The following is a 21,195-nucleotide window of genomic DNA, read 5'->3' as shown; positions in this document are numbered from 1 at the left end:
TTTGTGTGTACATGTGTGTGCATGTACTGTGTGTGTGTGAACCTGATACAACCCAGAATCACGTTGGAAGAGTCCTAACTGAGGAATCATCTGGATCAGGTTGGCCTACGGATGTGTCTATGGAAAATTGTCTTGATTGTTAACTGACCTAGCCCACTGAGGGCAGCACCGCTCCCTAGGTTGAGCCCGGACTGCAAGAGTGAAGGAAGATAGCTGGGAAGGCAAGCAGCACAGGTGCGCTCCTCTCCCTCTGCCCTTGGATGTGGGGTATGATGCAGCTAACTGCTTGAATTTCCTCCTTGACTTCTCAGCGTTAGACCATAGCCTGGTTGTAAGTCCAGCCAACCCTCTCCTTCCCTAAGTTATTTTTGGTCAGATTGTTTTTAATCATAGCAACAAACATGACAGTGTGGCATGCAGGTACGTTTGGAGGCCAGAGAAGGACATTGGCGCCCTTCTCTCTCACTCTCTGTCTCAGTCCCTTGAGGCAGGCTCTCTCCCCGAACCTGGAGCTCACTGCTTCCGTGAGGGCGGCAGCCAGAAAGCCCAGGAACAGCCCCTGCCACACGGACGTTGGACATGCAAACAAGGTCCTCATGCTCGTGCATCAAGTACTGTCACCCGGTGAACCACAGCCCCAGCCCCTGCTTATCATCTAAGTTTTCCTACACTAAGTGTGCAGTTGAGGTAAATGAAGACAAAATGGTAAGAAGGGACCCAGAGATGACAGCGCAGGATCCTTGAGTCAAAGGATGGGACGAATGCACCCAGAGGCTGAGAGGGTCTAACTGGCCCAGGACCACGCACCAGGCCAAGGGTGGAGCCTGTTCGCTAGCCTCAGGGTTTGTAGGGGAAAGGAGTGAACTCTGCGCAAAGAACCAAAGTCGGCAGTGATGGGTACCTGAGCTCCTCGGGCCACCGCTGCTCTGGTAAGGGTAGTGCAGGTGCCAGCCGGGTCCATAGTGCCATCCTGTGGCACATACAGGGTCCCGTAGAGATCGTCCACATTCATCAGTGGATACAGGTCCTTAGTCTCTGCCGGGCTCAGCACATGGGACTCTATACCATAGGCCTTGCCCAACTAGAAGGACCCAGAAGAAAGTACGTGAGCTCACAGGAAGCAGGTCTTCAGGCCCCTCACCTGACCTGGGGCTCTAGGTACAACCCAACCCTGAGCAGGTCTCTATGCCCAGAGGACCCCTTGGCTCTGCTCTGGCAAGAGGGCGAGGGGTGGAGCCAGCACAGAGGCAGGGTCTAGAGCCACACCCCTTTGGCTCTAGCATCTGCTCCAGTGCCAGCTTTGGTGGGGCAGGAGGGCAGAACACCCACCCCAGAAATGAGCAGATAGTAATCTGTGCAGCTGACTGAGAACTTAGCCAAGAATGAGCTACAAATTGCTTAGTGTATCATGATAAAATTAAAATGACCCTCACAGTCTCAGATTTTGGGTCTGAGGATTAGGCTTTTCCCCCAAGAAACAGCAACATGCTCCTGGCTTGGTGGCACTGGACCAAGGCCAGCCAATCAAGTGGAGGTGATGACCTATTTAACAGGACTCCACCCAACTAACAACAAAATTCTCTAAGGATATTTTTTCTTTTTGAGACAGGTTTTCATGTAGCCCAAGCTGGCCAGAAATTATATAGCCAAGGATAACCTTAAACTTAACTCCCGATCTTTGTGATAGGGTAAAAGGCATGCTCCCACTATACCAGGCTTCACAGGTAAAACTCAGTGACTGAATAGTTCTAAGTCCAAGGTTTGAGAGCAGGTGAACCACCTCATTGTTTTATTCAGAGTTGGGGGGGGGTGAATCCCAGGGCTTTGGGCACACTAAGCAAGCGCTCTGCCAACTGAACCACAACCCCAGCTCTCCCCAGAAATTTTGAATGAAGAGTGTGGCCAAGTCTGTCCACCCAGCGAGCCCAGCCAGCAGAGAATGAGAGGGTTTGAATCCAGATCTGTAGGCACTTGTTTCCAATGCCAAGGGGCTATTGCATGCCCTCATAGCTGAGGTCTCCTCTGCCTCGCTGTACTCCACAAAGAGCACAGCATCTATGTGAGCTCCCAAGAGGTACACACCCCACCTTTCCCACCAGAGCCCCCTGCGGAGAGACTGAGACTGCGCAGCTTTCCCTGGGAGCACACCTACCGACATGAGCCTCTTGTACTCATCCAGACGCTGGCGGTTAGAGGCGATGAAGAGGCCGCCATTCTGGATCCAGCCTGTATGCAGCCCAGTCTCCTCCTCCAGATCATGGCTCACCACCTGCCGCGTGTGGGCCAGAAGCTCAACCTCCACATCGCTGGGCCGCAGCTGCCACAGTAAGCCTGGGCCAGAACAGGACACCATCAGTCCCCCGAGAGGCGGCATCACACCCACTTCTTCCAGCCAAGTAACGGGCGCAGTGGAGAGCCCAGGGAGACTGAGAAGGACACAGCTGGATACAGATGGAGGTTAGGACCATGCTGGGGCAGCTCCAAGTGACACTATCAAGGGCTTTCCTTAACAAGTGCCATCTAGGCACCAGGCCTGGTACAGAATCTAGCTGAAGTCTTGAGAGGCCCAGGCTAGCCTCAAACTTGCTATGTAGCCAAGAATAAACTTGTGTTCTTTATCTTTCTGTCTCTGGCTCCCAAGTGCTGACAGGCCACCACACCTGTCTTTGAGAGGCTCTTTCATAGGAAAAACTCACAGCACCAAATAGGTGAGCTCAAAATCACAGAGCAGGAGAATGGTACGACTGAAAACTGACTGGACCTAGAAATCCCATTCTTCCTAAGATTGTTGCTCTCAACAGCAATGGCTGTGGTAGAGGTCAGGAGTGAGGCTGATGTGACATGGAGGGGCAGGCCTGAGAGCCCCGCCGGGCCTGGCTTTGGGTAGGGGTGAGGGCTTAAAGCAGTGGTTCTCAACCTTCCCAATGCAGAGACCCTTTAATGCAGTTCCTCATGTTGCGGTGATCGTCAACCATAAAATTACTTCATTGCTACTTGATAATTGTGATTTTGCTATTGTTATGAATCATAATGTAAATATCCTATATAAAAGACAACTGATACGCAATCCCCAAAGGGGTCACAACCCCCAAGTGGAAAACAGTAGGCTTAGACAGAGTGCACTCTGGGACAGACTGAACCAGTTGTCCAAGCTCCAAGTTCAGCAGCCTCACATTGGCCTCTTGACAGCTGCTGAGGTGCAACTGTTCGCCGGCGCACCACTGGCTAAAAGGGCCAAGGGCATGCCAACTGTAGGTGCTTAGTGGGCTTGCATAGGGTTAATCAGGGGAGTGCCACAGAAGGTGCCTCCCCCACCACACAGGTCCATCTAGCAGCCGTGCCTCTACCTAGTGGCTTTCTGTGGGGGAGGGGCCTCTGCTCTAACACAGCCCGGCTTCACCCCTACCTAGAGAGCCACAGGCAGTGCCCACCACCAGCACAGAACATCTGGCTGACCCTCCACCCCATCTTTCCTCTCCAGGTTTGCTGCCTCTCCCGGACGGACCCCACCTGTGTCCCACCTACTCGCTCTCACCTGCGGTGTGCCAGGTGGTCCCAGAGGTCAGTCGCTCTCTCTCCAGCAGCACCGCTCGGCCTACACCCAGCTTGGCCAAATGGTACAGAGTCTGGCAGCCCAAGCTGCCCCCACCGATGACCACAACATCGGCTGTGCTAGGCAGGGGCTGGCTCGGTCCTTGGGGCACCACTCCTGGTGACTCCCCCTCCTTCAGGGTCCGCTGGTACGGAACATTCTTCTCGGTGGTCGGCCTGGCCTCCCTAGCTAGGGGCTGCAGCCTCAGGTTCCAAGCAGATCTCCCTTGAGGACAGGTGGCAGCGACACGAAGGGTGCGGCTCAGCCAGGCCATGAGGATCTAGGGCTTCTGTGCCCTGGGGAGTCAACAAGAGAGTCAGGCTGGTAGGGTGCAGGGCAGACATGGTGGGAGTTGGGCTAGGTGTGTGCACCTCATGCCACATCCTTGGCCTTCTTTCTGTTGCTTCTCTGTGTGATGCGTATTCGCTCACTTATCCACTCTTTCATTCACCTATTCACCCACCCACTCCCCTATTCACTCATCTACTCACCCATCCACTCATTCAGTTAGCATTGATGTATGAAGAGACTCTAGCTGGCCTTGGAAGACAGCTCTGAGTAAGGAATGGGTGTCAGAGAAGTGGGGCTGACATACAGCTGGCAGATATCCCAAATGAAGCCTAAGAAAGCAGGATTATCCAGAGAGGAAGGGCACCTGCGGACAGGGGGCTAGGCATAAGAAAGGGCCCTCAGAGGGACACTGAGTGTCCTCACGGGGCAGAGATAGCATGTTATAGCGGTGAGAACATCAGGGCCTGGTGAGAGCCTATCTCCTGGGCATGACGAGGGCCCTGTCTGGTCTGAGCTAGAGATAAAGGGCCTGGGGAGAGACTATGTATTCACTCACTTCCACAGAATAATCTGAGGCCCACGACTCTTCTCTCTATTTCAGGGGAAGAGACTGAGGCAAGAAAGGCTTCCTGTGGTGACCGAGGTTACAGGCCTCTGTTTGGCTGCATACTGTGACCTGAAAGCCAAATGTTCCCCTGATCCCTCCCAGCCTGAGGACTTGGGGCCTGCTTTGGCACCACATCCCACTCTGAACACTACTGAGTCTTCACAGACACAGTGGTCCGCCCTCCCTAGCACCCACTCCAAGCATAGGGAAAGGAGTCCCTGCTCTGAGCTGCCTCGGGAGTGGGGAAGGGTTGGACTTTTAGGCGGGAGCTGTCTTGGCCTTACAGTCTCTCAGGTCATCTCCATCCCTACAGTGACAGCTGCCAGCCTTCTGTAGCTTCCACGGATGCCACAGGAAAGGCCCTCCCCTCAGCAGGACTCTATACATACCTTAGTCTTTAAATGTCCTTAGTTTTCCAGAAGCTCCTGAGAGGGTCCTAGCAAGGGAAAGTCAGCATGATACAGACCCAATCGAGGCTCTGCAAGGCCAGGCAATGCCTCTACCTTCCAACAGAATGCCAGGCACTGCACACCTGCCAGAGGAGCCTCCTTCCTCTCCAAACTGTGCCTAGTGCCAATGCTGCTAGCTTGGGGAGCTGCCACGTGCCCCTTCCTTGCCAGCCCAGCCAGTCACAGCAGGGGTGGGGGGTGGGGTAGCCAGGCCCCTAGCCTGCTTCTCCTCCTTCAGAACAGCTGTTTCATTAACCTGCCCTCTGGCCCCTGCAGCTCCCTCCCTCAGCTTCCTGAGGGCCAGGGCACAGGACACATGGAATGAGAGCTCGCTCACAGGCCTGAGATCTCAGATACAGAGCCCTCTTTGAAGGCTGTGACAGGGTAGTAGGGAGCCAAAGGGGGGAAGGCATCCTGCAGAGCCCTCAACCCCTTCTGCACCCCCACAGTTACCCATGGTCTTTCCACCTACTCTATGGTCTCTTCAACTAGAAGCAGAGGGAGGTCCCAACTAGCCAGCAGCCAACTCCAACCCTGCCCAGGAAGGCGCTGCCAGGACACGGCCCCTCCCTTTTTTCCCAAGCTGCATCTGGGTCTAGCTGAACAGGCCACCCACTCCCTTGCTACTGGCCCTACAGCTGGGTCAGGAATGTACCTCCCACTACCCCAGCTTCCTGGCCAGCCCTGCTGGGACAGGGGCCAAGTGGGCAGTTCTCCTGGCTGGCTAGCAGAGAAGGGCCGTGAAACCTGAGCCCATCTCTGTGGATGGCCTCCCCCTCAGGCGTTTCCTTCCTCATCTCTAAACCAGGCCTCTCCCCACTCTGCTGTGGTGCCCCTGGGCATACTGCCTTCCCACCCTTGCCCACCCTGGTTCCCCATCCCCCCAAACCAGCTCAACCTACAGTTGGCTGCATGGGTAGACCATCCCTCCTCGAACTGAGGGCCCTGGTGAGGTCATCTTGGCACAAGTCTGTGTTTCCCACCCCAGCTTGCTCACTCCTGGGACCAGACAGAAAGTCCACTGTCTGAGGAAACCAGCAAGGCAGTCTGTGCGGATATCACAGGGGTGCCTCTGCAGCCTGCTCTCTGGAGCGCTTTATCTTTCCATGCTTCAGACTTCTGCCTCCCTATGGCTGCTGGAAATACCAGAGCCCACACTGTCAGAGGGAGTCAAGCAGCTGCCCACAGTCTGCTTGTGTCCAGGACATTGTACCCATTCCAGGCAAAAGTAAATGCCCCAGGTGAATCCAGGAACAACCAATGTCTTTCAAAACCTCTGTATGTCCAAAGAATCAAAGGAGGTGGTGGTACCAGCTAGTTCCTCCTGCCCAGCTGGGGCAGAAGGACCTATTCTGTGCGCAGCCCCACTAACCACATAGCAACACCAAGTCAGAAGGGACAGGGTGCTGGAATTCACAGCTATATGCTTGTACTCTTACATGGAGCTGTCCAGCTAGCTTTCTTGCTGCTGTCTTGTCTCTAATGTTTATCTACTGAATACCTATTGTATACAAAGTAGCTGCTGGGGATCCAGCTTAGATATCTAAGCTTAGATACCTAAGACCCAGGCCTGGCTTACAGGGCCTTATGAAGCAGAAAGCAAAGATGGAGGGGCGAGGTCCCTGCATGGCTCCCTGGGAGCTGTTTTGCAGCTGGCTGCAGTGGGACGTTTCAGAGGAGTGGCAACGTCTCTTTGACAAGCCATTGTTGCCCTAGGTCTCAGTATCTGCCTTGAGGGCTGGTTGGTTTGGGGGGCCCCAGCCTGTGGCTTCTCCAGGACAATGTGGGATACTGAGATAAGGGAGAGAGCTACCTGGTCTGTCCAGATGCAGCCTGTGCCAATGTAAAGCCAAACAAAACTGAGGTCAGGCTGTGCTCACTGGACACAGTGACAGGCTGACAGGAGAGAAGGAAGAAGGAACAAGGCCTAAGTCTTCTAAGTCCCAGCCCCAGTGGTGTAGAAGGGACACCTGGTTAATAGCTCCCTGGGGCAGTGGCCAGGCTCACACACTGACCCTGGACTTTGGACAGGGGTGGTATCAGGAGGCTGGGCCTGGTCAGCGCTGTCCAGTCATCCTGTTCAGGTCAAGGCTGTGTCCGTGAGCACTGGAGGGCACGGGGGCAGGGTCCTGTTGACACTTGCATGGATGCAGGTCACTCTCCTCAGCTCTCCTGCCACCCAGGCAGAACTGTGGTCCACCTCTCCCCCACCCCACCCCATCCCACATTTCCATTCTACCTTACCCAGCCTGCATTATACTATCAGTTTTACACCATTCTTAGAAATTTCTCTGAGTATTTTGACTCTCCTAGTGTATTCGAGAAAAGATAGCTGAGGCTATCTCTCAGGGAAAGCAGAAAGAAGGGAAGGGGGATTTCGAGAGTTATAAGAATGGGTATCTGGGAGAAGGGGAGTCTGTGAGCTGGAGGGAGGGCTTTGAAGTGTATAACAGGAACTTGTGAGTAGGGCCTGAAGAAGCCTGGAGGCTAGCATGGACCCTGATAAGCTGATAGGCACCACAGGCATATGTTAATGGGAGAACCATATGTCCCAGAGATTTAAAAAAAAAAAAGGCTCCTTTTGGTAAGTGGGAAGCAGTTTCCTGTCTTGGTCTGTCTTTTTGGAGTTTGGGGAACTGGAGTTTCCTTTGCACCTGACCCTAGCACTCTATGAAGGAGACCATAGTGTAAGCTGGAGTCACAGTTGGTCCCATTCTTTGGGGTTGGGGATTATCTCCAGGCCATGACCTTTCCCAGCTGCACAAACTCAAGCAAGGGTTGTGGCAGGCTGGTCTCCCCTGCCCTCGAGACTTTCTTCTAATCCAGAAGGGCTCCCACCTGCTGATCAACCTTGCAGACTACCCCTACCTGGGTAGAAGTCTCCTAGCAGGCGTATAAACTGACGGCAGGACCACTCCATGTTTTTTATTACAGATATGAGAGAAAGAGCAGCCAGAGGTAACCGGAAGAGCCCAGAGCAGAGAGAAAATGAAGTAAACTGAACATGGCTAGTAGACAGGAGCTGGCCATGAGAAGCAGGAACACAGAGAGGGGGCGGGAGGAATAGCAGAGTTATAAGGAAAATGAGTAGCTGAGAGAAGGAAAGCCCAAGAGGTAGTTTAGTGTAGGGGAGGAGGTAAGAAGGGCTAGGATGCTAGCATGGACTTTGAAATGTGTAACAGGTACTTGCCACACTGAGGGAGTTTAGAGGCCAGCATATGCTTTGATATCCTGATGGCCAACAATGTAGCCATTTATCCCTTCTGGCTTTTGGAACTTGGGGAAATGGAGTCTCCTTTGGACCTGACAAGTAAAGGGCGCCCAGGGTCTCAGCCCCAGTCACTCTGAGTGGTAATGAGAGAGCTGGCTAAATAAGCCTGACCAGTACCATGACTGGTTTCATTTTCTTGCTAGACAGAACAGGCCTAAGAGTTACAGGGAAAAACAGAAAAAAGGCAACCAATCAGAAACAGCCAACACATCTGGCCTGGGGAAGATAAGGTTGCTTAACTATGGGTTTGAAAAACACCTAAGTCCTGACCAAAGTCACATAGCCTCCATGGGCAACAGCCAATGCCAACTGAGGTTACATAGCCACAGTAGGACTTGCCCTTTCTGGCTTTAAAAGGGACATTAGAGCTCCCCTCGTGGTGGCCACCATGTTGTTGTTGTGCCCAGATCTTAGGGTTCCCAAAGACCACCAGGAGCCAGACCACGTATGCAAAAGCAAAGAGCTTTATTCAGGCTTAAGCTCGGTCTCTCCACCGTCACCAACACAGTGGATCAGAGAGGAGAGCCCTGAGCAGCTGCATGGCAGGGTTTTTATTTGGGGCTTGAGCAAGAACTGGGAAATCCCAGCATAGCAGTTACAAGACTGGATGATAGTTAGCAAGAACAAGCTTGTTACAAAGTAATTGGCTAACTAACACAACTAACATTAAGTGAGCTCAGGAATGTTAGGTTGGTGGGCTGCCCAGCACAGATGCCCCACCTTAAGATACCTTCCCATTCTTGTGGTACCTCCAGGCTATTCCTTGGATAGGGAATTTTATGTTTTGTTTTGTTTTTTAATTCCCAGAATTGGTGACCTATGGCCTAGTTCCTAAGACTGATGACTTTTGGGGGAGAGGGGTCAGGCCTGTTTCATTGTGAAGGTGGTGGCCCCAGCATACTAGATTTCTGCAGAATAAACGTCCTTTGTTGCTTGCATGCTACTCCAGTCTGAGGTTCTTCTTTCAGTGTATTCCAGACCCTAACAGTGCTGGGGTGGAGGAGCCAGTCAGCATGTAGCTGTATGTATGAACTCTCAGGGTGATGGGAAGGGCCTCTGTGATTGCAGAGATGAGAAAAATGAAGCAGAACACAGCTTTGGGTGCCAGATGGCCACAGGCCACTGATAAGTTACCACAGCAGTTACAGGTTTCATTCATGTCATCAATATTTAATTTTTAATGAATGTAAAGCAAAGGGGCTAGTGGATGGCTGGGTCAGCAAAGCGCCCTGAACAAACCCCTGAGTCTGGTCCCCAAAATCCACATTTAAAAAAAAAAAATGCCAAGCACCATGATGCATACTTGTGATCCCAGTATGTGAGGGTGGTGACAGGAGCTTGCTATCCAGTCAGCCTCACCTACTTGGTGAGTTCCAGGCCAACGAGACCCTGTCTCAGAAAACAAGGATGCAGGCTAAGTCAGGATCTTCCCAAGGAGCAAGAGGCAACTCTCCCAGGAGGAAGTCCCTCACAGTCCAGGCATTCCAGAGAATGACCCTGGGCATCTTCCTGGCCTTGGCCAGTGGGTGTGAGCCCTGCACCTCCCAGAGGACCCAGAGCTTCTTGGCACTGTTTCAGCTCCCGCCTCTGGGTTCCTGCCCTGCCTGAGTTTGATGATGAACTGTGGAAACAGCAATTAAATAAACCCTTTCCTCCCCAAGTTTCTTTGGTCATGGTGTTTCATCACAGCAATATTAACCCTAAGACAGTCCCCACACATCATTTTGTCCTCTTACATTTTCCACTATCCTGGGAGCTTTGCCTTCCGAGCTGTTTTCCAGGACTCTGGGGGTGCTTTCTCAACCAGCACCCAGGGCATAGGTGCCTCTGAAAAACATCCCTTCTGGGGCTGGGGCAGCCAGGAAAGTGTACTACACGGGGAGGAAAGAGTGTAAGCATTGTCAAGCTCTTTCCCTACTAGGTTCAAATGTCCCCAGGTTCCTAAAAAAGGGCAAAGCACCAAGGGTTGGGGCTCTGGTCTCCCATTCCTGAAGAGGACACTTAGCAAGAAATACTGCACCCTGGTGGTTATTTGTGAGTTACACACCCTGAGAGAGCCCGGCACTGGCCTGGAGTGTGGCCATGGGTAGAGAGGCAGGACTGACCTTTGGCTGGACTGCCAGCCTGGGCTCTCACACAGCCCTGCAGACACTCTGGACCAGCCAACACCTCAAGGAAGTCCTATGCACCAAGCAAGAGAGAGAAAGGGCTAACAGGAAGAGGAAAAAGTGGGAACCCTGTTGTGAGGAGCAGGGAGCCTACCTTCTTGCTCATCTCCATCAGCTCCACCAGTCAGAGGCGGAAAAAAGTCAAACATCCTCCAGACCACTGAAAACCTGTCCAGTGCACCTAATTCTGTCTGCTACACTGCACATTCCAGGTTGTGCTGTGCAGGCCCTAAGCCCTGGCTTATTACCACGTTACCACCTACTGTTCTCTCCTCCTTCGTTCAGTTTAGTAGTGCACTTCTGAACCCAGAGGAAAGTGAGGACTGTTGCCTGCTTCTGACCTGGTGCTGTTTCTATGGTGTGATCCTCCCACTACAGACAAGTTCAAGCTACAGTGGGAAGGCCAGGCCATTGCTGACTGTGGATGCTGAGGACACAGCTCTGTTAGCTGACCTGAACAGCTCTTCACCTCTGGGGCGCAGTCTGCAGTGGTTGTCTGGTTATACAGCACTGATTCCGTTGACACCTGCCTGGTGGGTCTTTCCCCACTCATCTGCATTCAGCGCCTCTGTGGCACCAAGTAATGTCCAGTATGCACATAGTTATGTACATGCCGTGCAACACTTGGCTGAGGCCTTCCATTCTCGGTGGTGAATACCAGAATGACCTAAACAGCAAGATGAAGTTATACATATACATATACATATACATATACATATACATATACATATACATATACATATACATAAATGCAGGTTTATTGGAAGTGTCTCTAGGCTGCTATGCAGGGGGAGGAGGAGGCACAGGCAGGAGGAGAAGGGGGGAGATACAGAAACAGAGAGGAGAAAGGGAAGATAGTGGAACCAGAATGTCTGGATTCTATGGTGAGGGAACCAAGGTCCCCGCACAGCACAGCTTCTGATTTGAAGAGGCTGTACCTTGGAGATCCAGCCCACCAACCCATGTGCTCTTCCATGACTCCATTAGACTGCACCCCCATCCCATCCACGTAGCCCCTGCTAGCTCACCTCATCCTTGTCCCTGCTCATGTCCCTCCACCCCACCCCTTTCATATTCTGTGGCAACAAGACCCAGAACAAAGACCCAGCCTCCCATGTGGCCAGATGACCAAGTGACAGACTATGGAAGGTGGTAGGTGAAGTTTTCAGGAAGTGTCCCTAACGGGAGGGCATGTTCTGTCACGCCCCTTCTTCCTAAGGTCGATTAGCTGCTTTTCCGTGCTATGACGGGATACCTGACAAAAGCAACCTAAGAACCAGAGTGTTTGGGCCATGATTCTCGATTACGGGTCACCATAGTGGGAAGGCACAGCAGCAGGGGCATGGATGGCCACGGTGCATCCAGTCAGGAAGCAGAGAGAGACAGGTGAAGGCTGGTGCTCAGCTCTCTTCCTCGATCTAGGATGCTGGCCCATGGGATGATGCTGTCCGCATTCAAGGCAGGCCCTCCCACCTCAGTCAACCCAATCTAGAAACTCCCTCCCAACAAGGTGATAACTGACTTTAACTACCACAAGAGGTCACACTGGAAACCAAACAATTGAAAGAGACAAATCCATGGAGCCCAGACCTGGCCTTAGGTTGCTACCTTGAGCGGGAAGTAATGTTTTTGTCTGCCGGGTTGTCTGTGGCCCTTCTTAAGCAAACTCTAATCCCAGCTGACAGACTGGCTTGCATATGGAGTTGGGGCTCAGAGGGGCTCTCATCACATCCATGTGTATCACCATCCCAAGAGCAGGTGAAAAGATGTGGGGTAGTATCAGAGGGGATCCAGCTGAGCGCCGCCCCATGGAACGCCCACATGTAAATCTGAGCTTGATTTTGTTAGGACACATAAAAGGGCTGGAACGAAGTCGGGAAAGGAAATAAGCACATCAAGTTGTGAGTGAAGGCAGGAGGCTAGGATTAACCTGCCAAGCAGACGCTGCAAGATCTTACCCGGAAGCGAGGCCAGGTGACCTGTCTTCCTGCCACCTCCCTGCCCCAAAGCCAGACACCTCAACCCATGCAGTTTCACAAAGAATACATATGGTGCTCAAATTCCATCCCTGGAGAGACATAAATGTCTCCCCCTAAAGTCCCAATGGCAAACCCAGGTACAAAGCCACCGAAGTTCAACCTGGGGAACCAGAGATTTTGGGGGCTTTCTTTCTTACCAGAGAGTGAGTACTCCCCAGCAAAAGAAGCTGCAGTGGAAAGCAGAGATGAGGGCTTTCCCAAAGCCACATACAGGGAACCCCTCCTCTACTAATCTCTCTGGCCTATATACTCTAGGTCCTCCCCAAGAGCTCACAGGATTAGGATAGCATTGTGTCCAATAGAAGGTATGGCATGGCTAGGTACTCAGAGGAGGGTCCCTGCTCCTCCGTGAAGGGCTGTAAGCTCATCCGAAAGGACAGCTAAGGTGATTTTTTTGCAAGAGGGCACAGCTGAACTCTTGACATTGGCAGTTGCTTGGCCGAGAGGATGGTCCCTACTTAGTTATTTGAGTGTGTGTACATGGTACATGGAAGACAGAGGACTGCTTTCTGGAGTTGGGTCTCCCCTTCTACCATGTGGGTTCCAGGGCCTGACCTCAGGTCCTCAGGCTTCATGGGAAATGCCTTTACCCAGAGTCATCTCGCTGGCCCAAGACTAAAACTTAAATAGAAGGAACAAAACGCTGCTGGACCTAGGAAGAATGCCTGGGTCAGGAAGGTAAGCTGACCTCCAAGCCCTGTCCAAACTGGAGAAGCACTCTTATTTGGCAAGTCTCAGTAGAAGGTATTCTTATTACATGAACTCAAAATGTATAGGTATATCTGAAATGCTCTAAGATTCCACTTACAATGTCTTTCTGGACTATTATTTAAAAGTATGTTTTTTGGTTTGCAAACATACGGAGATCATGTGACTTTTAATAGCAGAAAGAGAAGCCAGATTATATGATTCCAGCACGTAGAATTCACTTTATGGCCCAGATAAATTCCTTGGATGTTACTATTTTTAATTTTGTTTTGGTTTGTTTTGTTTTTTGTTTTGTTTTGTTTTTTTGTTGTTGTTGTTCATTTGTTGTTTGTTTCAAGACAGGGTTTCTCTGTGTAGCTTTGGTTGTCCTGGAACTCTGGCTCTGCAGACCAGGCTGGCCTTGAACTCCTGCCCCTGCCCCTGCCTCCCAGCAAGGATCAAAGGCGTGCACCACCATGCCCGACTGAGGAATGCTGCTTAAATGGCTTGCTCAGACTGCCTTCTTACAGCTTTCAGGACCACCAGCTCAGGTTGGTACCACCCATAGCAAGCCGGGCCCTTCCATATCAATTCTCTGTCAAGATACAGGTGACACAGATTTGCCCACAGGCTAACTAAGGTTCTTTCTTCCAAATTGACATAAATAAAACTAATCAGCACGAGAGGTTGAGCTCTGCCAGCCTAGACGGTACATCATTCAGTAAAAGGACAATGGGCAACTGACACTGTCACCTGGCATCCCCTGGCAGGACAGCAATGCTCGTGGGACAATAAAGAGTGCTGAGATAAAGCACTCCAGAGACATTTTCAGGGAGCAGTGTTTGCTTTATTGCATGTGAGAAACCACTTACAGAGTGAAAAGCCTATGACTAACGGGTAGCCCAGCACCACAGACTGGATGCTGAACACTCACACCGCCAGGTCTCTATGAGGAAAAAGCACATTACAGGAGACTCGGAGAGTGCAGGCTCATCCACAGGCCAGTTACCACTACTCACGCTACTTCAGAATTCAGTGTTCTGACTTCAGGAGCAGGGTGTCCCACAGTAGGCGCCCACCAGGTCACGCCTGCACTTTCTCCTACAGGCAACCAGAAGACTTGCACACTCAATAGCTGTGACATGGATAGGGCTAGAGCTGAACTGTACAACTGAAGCTCATGAGCCCCAGTACCCTCATGAGCTCCAGGGCACCTCAGGGTTTCCAGGGGTAGTCAGAGTCAGTGGTCTCATAAGAGGCAAAGTTAACAGCTTCCTCACTGACTCTTAAGCCAACGAGGTCCTCACGAGAAAAGGAAGAAACGTGTGCCGTGGAAAGGCCACTGGAGGAGACAGTAAGAGGCTTCCACTGCAAGGCAAGCAGGGAGTCTTCAGAAAATCCATCTGTTGGCCTTGACCTTGAGGCCACAAGGATATGGGCCTCTGTGCCCACACCTGCAGTCTACACTTCTCTCACAGTAGAGGTGATGGGGGTCACCTGAGAAAACAGAGGTGCAGAGCCCACTGGGAACCAGGACTGCCCCAAGAGGGACACCTGAGGACCCAGGAACATCCCAGAAAAGGCTGCAAGTACTGAAGGAAGCACTACCTCCACCTGCTACCCACATGTGGTGACCATCAAAGCAAAAGAGACCCAGAAGAGGCGAGGGTAGTAAGGTCCAGACATGATCAGGAGTTGGCTGGTGGGTGGCTGAAGCCTCTGTGGACCTTCTTTCCTCTGTTCCCTGATGGCTTCTAGTTACAAATCCCACAGGAGACTGCAATGGGTGAAGCCATCACAGGCTGGCGAGAGCCCAACTGTACAGAAGGCATGTCAGGACAAGGGTATGCACACGCACAGGATGACTGCCTACTGTGTGAACTGGATAAAGATGGGATAGACATAAATCTTCATGTTCCCCCCGTCTCTGGCCTGGGCGCACAGGAGGGACACGTGATTACAGTCCTTGACACAGAGTACAGGGGCTGAGATGGGGTAGTATGGGTTCCTCCACTCTCAGTGGTGTAACCATAGCCACAGGCCACATCTGTAACAAGAACCCACACTAGCCAAGTGCCTCCTAGGCCCATATAACATTCACAGGGACCTATGAGGTATGCCTATGCCAAGGGCAGTTGGCTGCCCACCCTTGTGGCCCTGCACCGTCTCCTTAGTAACAGGACCCCACATTCTCCAGGTGGATGTGTGCCTACCTCATTCTGTGCACTTCCAAGCATCACTGTAGCCAGGAGTGGATCTGCAACAAGATGCTGGCCACAGAGCTGATAGGATCCTCTGCTTCCTTCTAGCTATACCAGTGGGAACCTCAGGAGTCACGCTGGGAGGCAAGGTAGCCATGAACAGGGACATAGAGGCTAAAGGTAGGAGACAGGGGCCGGATAGCCTGGGCTCCTAAGGCATGGGCTGTTTCTTATGTAGGGTATGGTGAGGACAACCAACATTTTAGTTTTCTTTATCAAATGACACAGGACTCATCACCCTGAGGAGAGAGTGCGGTTTTTAACCTCCCGAGACGGTGGCTCTTACTCTTAGGCTTGCCTGGTGAACTCTGATGGATGCTGTGCCAGCCAGGCAGAGGTGACCACCTAGCAGCCAGCTTTTGGGTAGGTCAAACCCTGCTGGACTTTCAGGACACCAGCCACTTCCTCCCAGGCACAAAAGGTTAACCACTGCTGCAGAATAGAACGTAGGTTTATTTGTAGTAAAAACCGTAGTCATGGGGGAAACCCATTGGCAAATGTACAGTTGCTCCATTCGGGGGTGCTGCTGGCTGTGGGACCCCCACATCCCTGACTTGCATGCATTGCGCTGCAAATGTTCACAGCTGCTCTCAGGCCCCCAGTCCTCAGTCCTCAGATGGTGTCCAGTCTCCTGCAGAGGTGTCCATGTACCAGCCCACCCGGCACCCTGCTCAGTGCAGCTCACAACCAGAAAACCAAACCAAACACAAATGTCAAAACAAACACGAAACATTCACAAAGCCAGAACTCTAAATTATTCTTTTTCTCAGTGTCCTTCGTTATCATGACTTTACCATGACAAACTAAAATATACACCCTTTTTGCTATTATAGAATCTCTTATTCACAGATATATAATGGGAGTTTTAGATGAAATAATTACAACTTTCTCCCCTTTTAAAACACAAACAAGCAAAACAAAACACAACAGGACAAAAAAAACTCACACAATAACGGAAAAACAAAACAAACAAACAAACAAATACCAGGAAAAAAATAAAACCAAAACTACAGCACAAGTGTGTGCTGAGGGCATTCATACAGAGGGGCGAACACGGCCCCACCCACCCACATTCTGCACTTGCACTGGGCAGGCTGGGAGCTGTGCAAAGTGGCCCGTGACCCCCAACTCTCTCCAAGGCCAACCCTTCGCTCCCACACCAGTTTCCTAGCTTGAGGCTTTCCAGGGTGTGTCACTTCCTGTTGCTCTCCATCTTCTGAATCCCCCTGCCTCCCCTGACACCCCAGCATGCTGCACGTGGGCACCAAGCTGGAGGACATGAGGCTAACTTTGGAAAGTGTCCCCAGGTGCAAGGTAGTGCACTGTCCCCCTCCAGCAGGGGCAATGTCCCGGCCTGGGCTCCCTCCTCACCCAGGACTGGGTGGCTAGATGGAGGGAAAAAGGGCCTCAAGAAGTCTGTGTCTTCACATAAGCTTTCACAGAACTCCAGGGGAAGGAAACAGAGGCTGGCCAGGCAAGCCAGAGGTCAAAGGCCAGGAAGCACCAGGAGAAGGAGGTGAGGGGCAGAGACACCCCAAGAGCACTTATTTTGAGTTGGCCACAGGCCCAGTGTGTGGGCTGCAGGAGTCCTCGTGGGGCGCCTGCTGAGGGCTAGACCCAACATCTAGTGCAAAGGCCAGCAGACTGCTAGGGACCACAGCTTGGAATGCAGAAGACCCAAGAGTGCCTCCTGGAGAGAAGAGAGGCAATGGGGAGGGGAACCTGGCTTTCTCCCCTGCCCTTTGGGGTTCACAGACACATCCCCTGGCAGCAGGGCAGGGAAGACCTGTTTCTTGGCTCAGGAAAGGGGCTTCAACAAGCAAAGAGCAGTACCGCTGACTGGGCGGGCTGGGAGTGGGTCAGCAATGTCATCGTTCCAAAGGCCCCTCGTGGGGGAGGGGCTTCCCCAGTCAGCACTCAGCAGGACCCTGATGTGTTAGGTAGGGAGGCAGTCAGGGAAAGCGCCAGAGCTAGCATGACCCAGTGGCCCCTGTGCAAGCTCTCTCTCCAAGCTGGGCCTAGAGGGTGCTATAACACTGCCTGGCTCTGGTCCTGCCTGCCTCCCAGACCTGACACCTACTCTAGAGAGCAGCAGCAAAGACAGGCAGATCAGTGCAGGGCTGCAGGTGGGGCTGGGAAGGCCCCTTCTGCTGTCCCCAGCCCCACCCTGGCACACCATGAGTTGAGTTCTAGGCTCCTGAACAATCATCTAAGCCAGAGGGACAGGCGGTGGCTGCTGATTGTGGCTGTCATCCACACCTGCCTGGCCACATTGCTTGAGCTCTCTCTCCTTGGTGCTCTGGGTGTGGCCAGCACAGATTTCCTCTATGTACAAGGAATGTACCCAAGGACAGGCCACCTGGGGCAGGTGACAGGACACCCTCCCCATCCCTATGGGCCATAACAGCTGCAGGCTTGGCAGGCAGTTTCCAGAACCACAGAGAAGCCAGTGGTGAACTTCCAAGCAGGGGAGACTCCCAAGAACATCCATGAGTCCTGTCCAGGTCTCGCTCTCACTGGACGCCTTCCTCTTCCACGTATGTCGAAGGAAACCAACCAATCTGAAAGAGATGGCAGGGTCATGTGTGTCTGCACGTGTACACATGACAAGAAGTGTTGGGCGAGGCCGGGAGCAGTTTGGGAGATGAGAAGCTGATGATCTGCCAGCGAGAAAGTGTCAGTTCCTACTGAGGAAACCACATCTTCCCATGTTTCCTGACACAAGAACTGCCCCTCAGCCATGATAGTAATAACCCAGGCAGGGTCCAGCCTGGTGTGGGCAGCACCGTCCCCTAGGCAGGTGAAAGTTAGCTGAGCATGATCATGAGAGCCAACAAGCAGTATCCCTCCATGGTGCCCGCTTTCAAATTTGTACCCCAGCTTCCATCAGTGATGGATGTTGACCTAGAAGTGTAAGGAAATAAACCACTCCTCCCCTAAGTAGCTTTTGGTTAAAGCGGTTTATCACAGCAACAAATGAAATGGAACAGATGCTGTTAGGATGTTAGATGATGTTAGGAGGATGGTCTGGCCAGCAGTTCATGCATCCAGCATGATGCAATAGCTAGAAGAGACACAACTAAGAAAATTGGTAAACTTTGAAAATATACCACTTCATTATGTCAAATGGGAATGTCCCTGACTCCAGGAAATATTAAGGAGTAAAGAAATGTCCACAGTAACAGGAAAGCGGGTGGAGTGGGGAGTTAGAAAAGCACCTACTCAAGGAAAGCTGCTGTTCTCTCTGTCAGTAGACAGACTCATCAGTAAAACTGCCAGAGATAAAAAGGCATTTCATGATGACAGCAGCTTAAATTAGAAAAAGCTGCTCACAAAAGCTCAAACCAGTCATTTTCAAACTATGCCATGAAATTGCCTGGACCTAGTGAGGTGCAAGCGAGTTACTGAACTGCAGTACCAGCTGCTTCCAACACCACCTGCATGGGCCTACTTTCAGTAGGGTCCAGCCCTCAAAGATGGTACTAGAATTTAGTAGCCTGCACTCTTAATGGGCAGCTGGGTATAAATGAACACGTTTGAGGCCTGTAACGCAGACACCAAGCTGAGGGGGAACAGAATGGTTCCTGCTACCAGGTATAGACTTTTCAGCAGGGAGGCCAAGACTGCATGACCCTCTGCAGACAGAGGGTATACCTACATATATATATATATACACACACACACCTATATAGACAGATAGGTATACCTATCGGTGGGTATCTGCTTTGTCCTGCTGGTGGCACATGAAGCTCTATGCCTTCCCAAAAAGTTGCTCAGTGGACTGAAATGGGCTCTTTGCAGGATCTCTGGGGTAAAAGAGTCTGAGGGATCCACCTGGCAGTCACTGGAAACAGGAGGAAGAAATGGGATGGGTAGGACCTGATTGGTTCTTGTGGCTTCCCTGCCTGCAAGTGACCACAAAGGCAGAGGAACAGGGAGGGTCTCAAACAGTACAGGGTCTATGGGGCCTGAACTGAAACCTGACCAGTGGAGCTAGGAACACAGTGAACATCTGGATTCTAAGTCCTCACCCCTACCAGTGACACCAGGGAGATCTCAGAGCCAGTATGCCCAGAACAAGGCTGAGCTGTAGAAAATCTTGTCTGAGTGAGACCGGGAGCCAAAGGCGTTCCTCTCTGACCTAAGGCCAGCCCTGGGCCTCTGCACAAAGCCTTCAAGCCAGGCAAGTTACGCACCCGTCCATTAGTCTCGCCTTTCCACCAGCCCTGGTCCCCGCCGATGCGGCTGTAGATCTTCACCACGTCGCCTTCCCGTAGAGACAGCTCCCGCATGTCTCGTGCAGCGAAGTTGTACCTGGCCACAGCTGTGCCGATGACCCGTGGCGTGAACACTATTGGGGAAGATAGGGTGGGATATCACACCGCTGCAGGAGCTGCCCAGGCAGAGCTAGAGGCCCTCACACTGAGCTGGGTCTCTTCCCTGGAATCTAGAGTCTGGCTTTGTGCCCACAGCTACAGAAGGTCTCTGGAGGGCCACACTAGCCTCCAGTTCACACCTAGGACGGTCTGGGTATATGACACACCCGTGCATGCACTTAAAAAGGTTTGGAGCCATCACCTATGCTGGGCTTTCCTAGGCAACGAGCATGCCATCAGTGAATGGAGCAGGCACCCATGCCCTTGACCACTACAGTTTCTGGTTTCCCTATCCCAGACCCCCAAATTAGACTGGAAATCTGCTGAACTGACTCAGCCCAGAACTCAGAAGTCCTGATGGACAGGTGACAATGGCAGTAAGTGAGGGGACACACACAACCACACACAGAAGGGCTTTGGCTCTGGCAGCAGAAAGCATGTCGGACCAGGGCTGACTGAAACCCTCTCCTCTGCATCCGTTCCTGTTGCCATGGCAGCTCTCACGGCCACAGAGTAGTCACCAGCTATGTCCCTGCTGCCCACATTTCCCAAGCCAGAGGCAAAGCTCTCAATGGCTGTGAAGGATGACAGCTGATGGAGGCAGGGAAGTGGCTATCAGTGTGGCCAAGGAAGAGCCCTGCCTAGTGTGTCCTCGTGTGCAGCAGCCTCGGCCTGATTCCTCCCAGCCCCCCCCCTACCCACCCAGCGCCAGGCTGCACAGCCAAGGGGACCCATCAGGCTGAGCCCTGAACAGTGGAGGTACCTGACCAGAAGGGAGCGGAGGGGCCCTGAGGGGCAAAGCTGAGGCCCTGAGGACTGAGAAAAGAAAAGTTGTAGGAAGCACAGGAAGCTGCAAAGAGGCAAGAGACAGCGTAAGATAGAGGGCAGAATACTAACAGCCAAGGAGCACAGGGGGATGCCAGGCTCTACCTCAGGAGGATGCCAGGAAGGGCAGGGGCCCACCATAGGCACAGCTAGGCCACTGCTTGCTCTACACCTATGTCTTGAAAGGACCCTGGGGTCGGCTGTCATAGAAGCTGACAACCCTATGACTATCTGCTCTGCTCTGTCTGGGATGAGGGAAAGAAGGTCCCACGGCTCTGCAGGTCCCTGTAGACTGGAGACATGGGTGACTCAGGGAAAGAGCCCTGAGCTAGAAGCCAAATGCTCTAGGCCTATCTCTCCCCCAAGGTCCAGGCTGCAGCCCTGTCATTGGTTTTTGAGTCCTCCCTGTAGGCAGATAGCTGCCTCGAACAGCCAGGGCACCAGGACACGTAGGGAGGCAACTATTCTCAGATCCTGTCCTATGCTTCTCACTACTGTCAACTCCAAGCACAGGTGCCAAGAGCCAGAATGTAACAGTCTGTGGTCCCCATCTGCTACATGAAGTAAGAGGGGACATGGGTTACCGCCAGTGACAGATGGGGAAGGCCTGGTCCACGCTCAAGGATGGG

The 21,195-nt window shown here is 52.3% G+C and overlaps 2 protein-coding genes across 3 annotated transcripts in view; both read right to left on the bottom strand.

Annotated features, from left to right (window-relative positions):
* Sardh (sarcosine dehydrogenase) overlaps nucleotides 1-5,391 on the bottom strand; it is a 62,191-nt gene extending 56,800 nt beyond the window's left edge. The window contains exons 1-5 of the mRNA XM_055600023.1: nucleotides 4,880-5,391; nucleotides 4,084-4,247; nucleotides 3,536-3,888; nucleotides 2,153-2,331; nucleotides 902-1,081 (exon numbers count right to left, since the gene is read on the bottom strand). Of these exons, the coding sequence (XP_055455998.1) occupies nucleotides 902-1,081; nucleotides 2,153-2,331; nucleotides 3,536-3,866 (690 nt within the window). The 5' untranslated portion in view covers nucleotides 3,867-3,888; nucleotides 4,084-4,247; nucleotides 4,880-5,391. The remainder of the gene's footprint in view (nucleotides 1-901; nucleotides 1,082-2,152; nucleotides 2,332-3,535; nucleotides 3,889-4,083; nucleotides 4,248-4,879) is intronic.
* Nucleotides 5,392-15,798: 10,407 nt separating this feature from the next.
* Nucleotides 15,799-21,195, bottom strand: part of Vav2 (vav guanine nucleotide exchange factor 2) — a 162,026-nt gene continuing 156,629 nt past the window's right edge. The window contains exons 26-28 of one of the 2 annotated variants that reach the window (XM_055600210.1): nucleotides 20,505-20,591; nucleotides 19,562-19,716; nucleotides 15,799-17,926 (exon numbers count right to left, since the gene is read on the bottom strand). In XM_055600210.1, the coding sequence (XP_055456185.1) occupies nucleotides 17,879-17,926; nucleotides 19,562-19,716; nucleotides 20,505-20,591 (290 nt within the window). In that variant the 3' untranslated portion in view covers nucleotides 15,799-17,878. The remainder of the gene's footprint in view (nucleotides 17,927-19,561; nucleotides 19,717-20,504; nucleotides 20,592-21,195) is intronic. The other variant, XM_055600209.1, reaches the window with a different exon arrangement.

The sequence above is a fragment of the Psammomys obesus genome, unplaced genomic scaffold (genome assembly GCF_907164565.1).
Source record: "Psammomys obesus unplaced genomic scaffold, mPsaObe1.curated_primary_1811, whole genome shotgun sequence".
In the NCBI taxonomy this organism is placed as follows: Eukaryota; Metazoa; Chordata; class Mammalia; order Rodentia; family Muridae; genus Psammomys; species Psammomys obesus.
The sequence above is the reverse complement of the archived record's forward strand: the minus strand, read 5'-3'. Positions and strand labels throughout refer to the sequence as shown.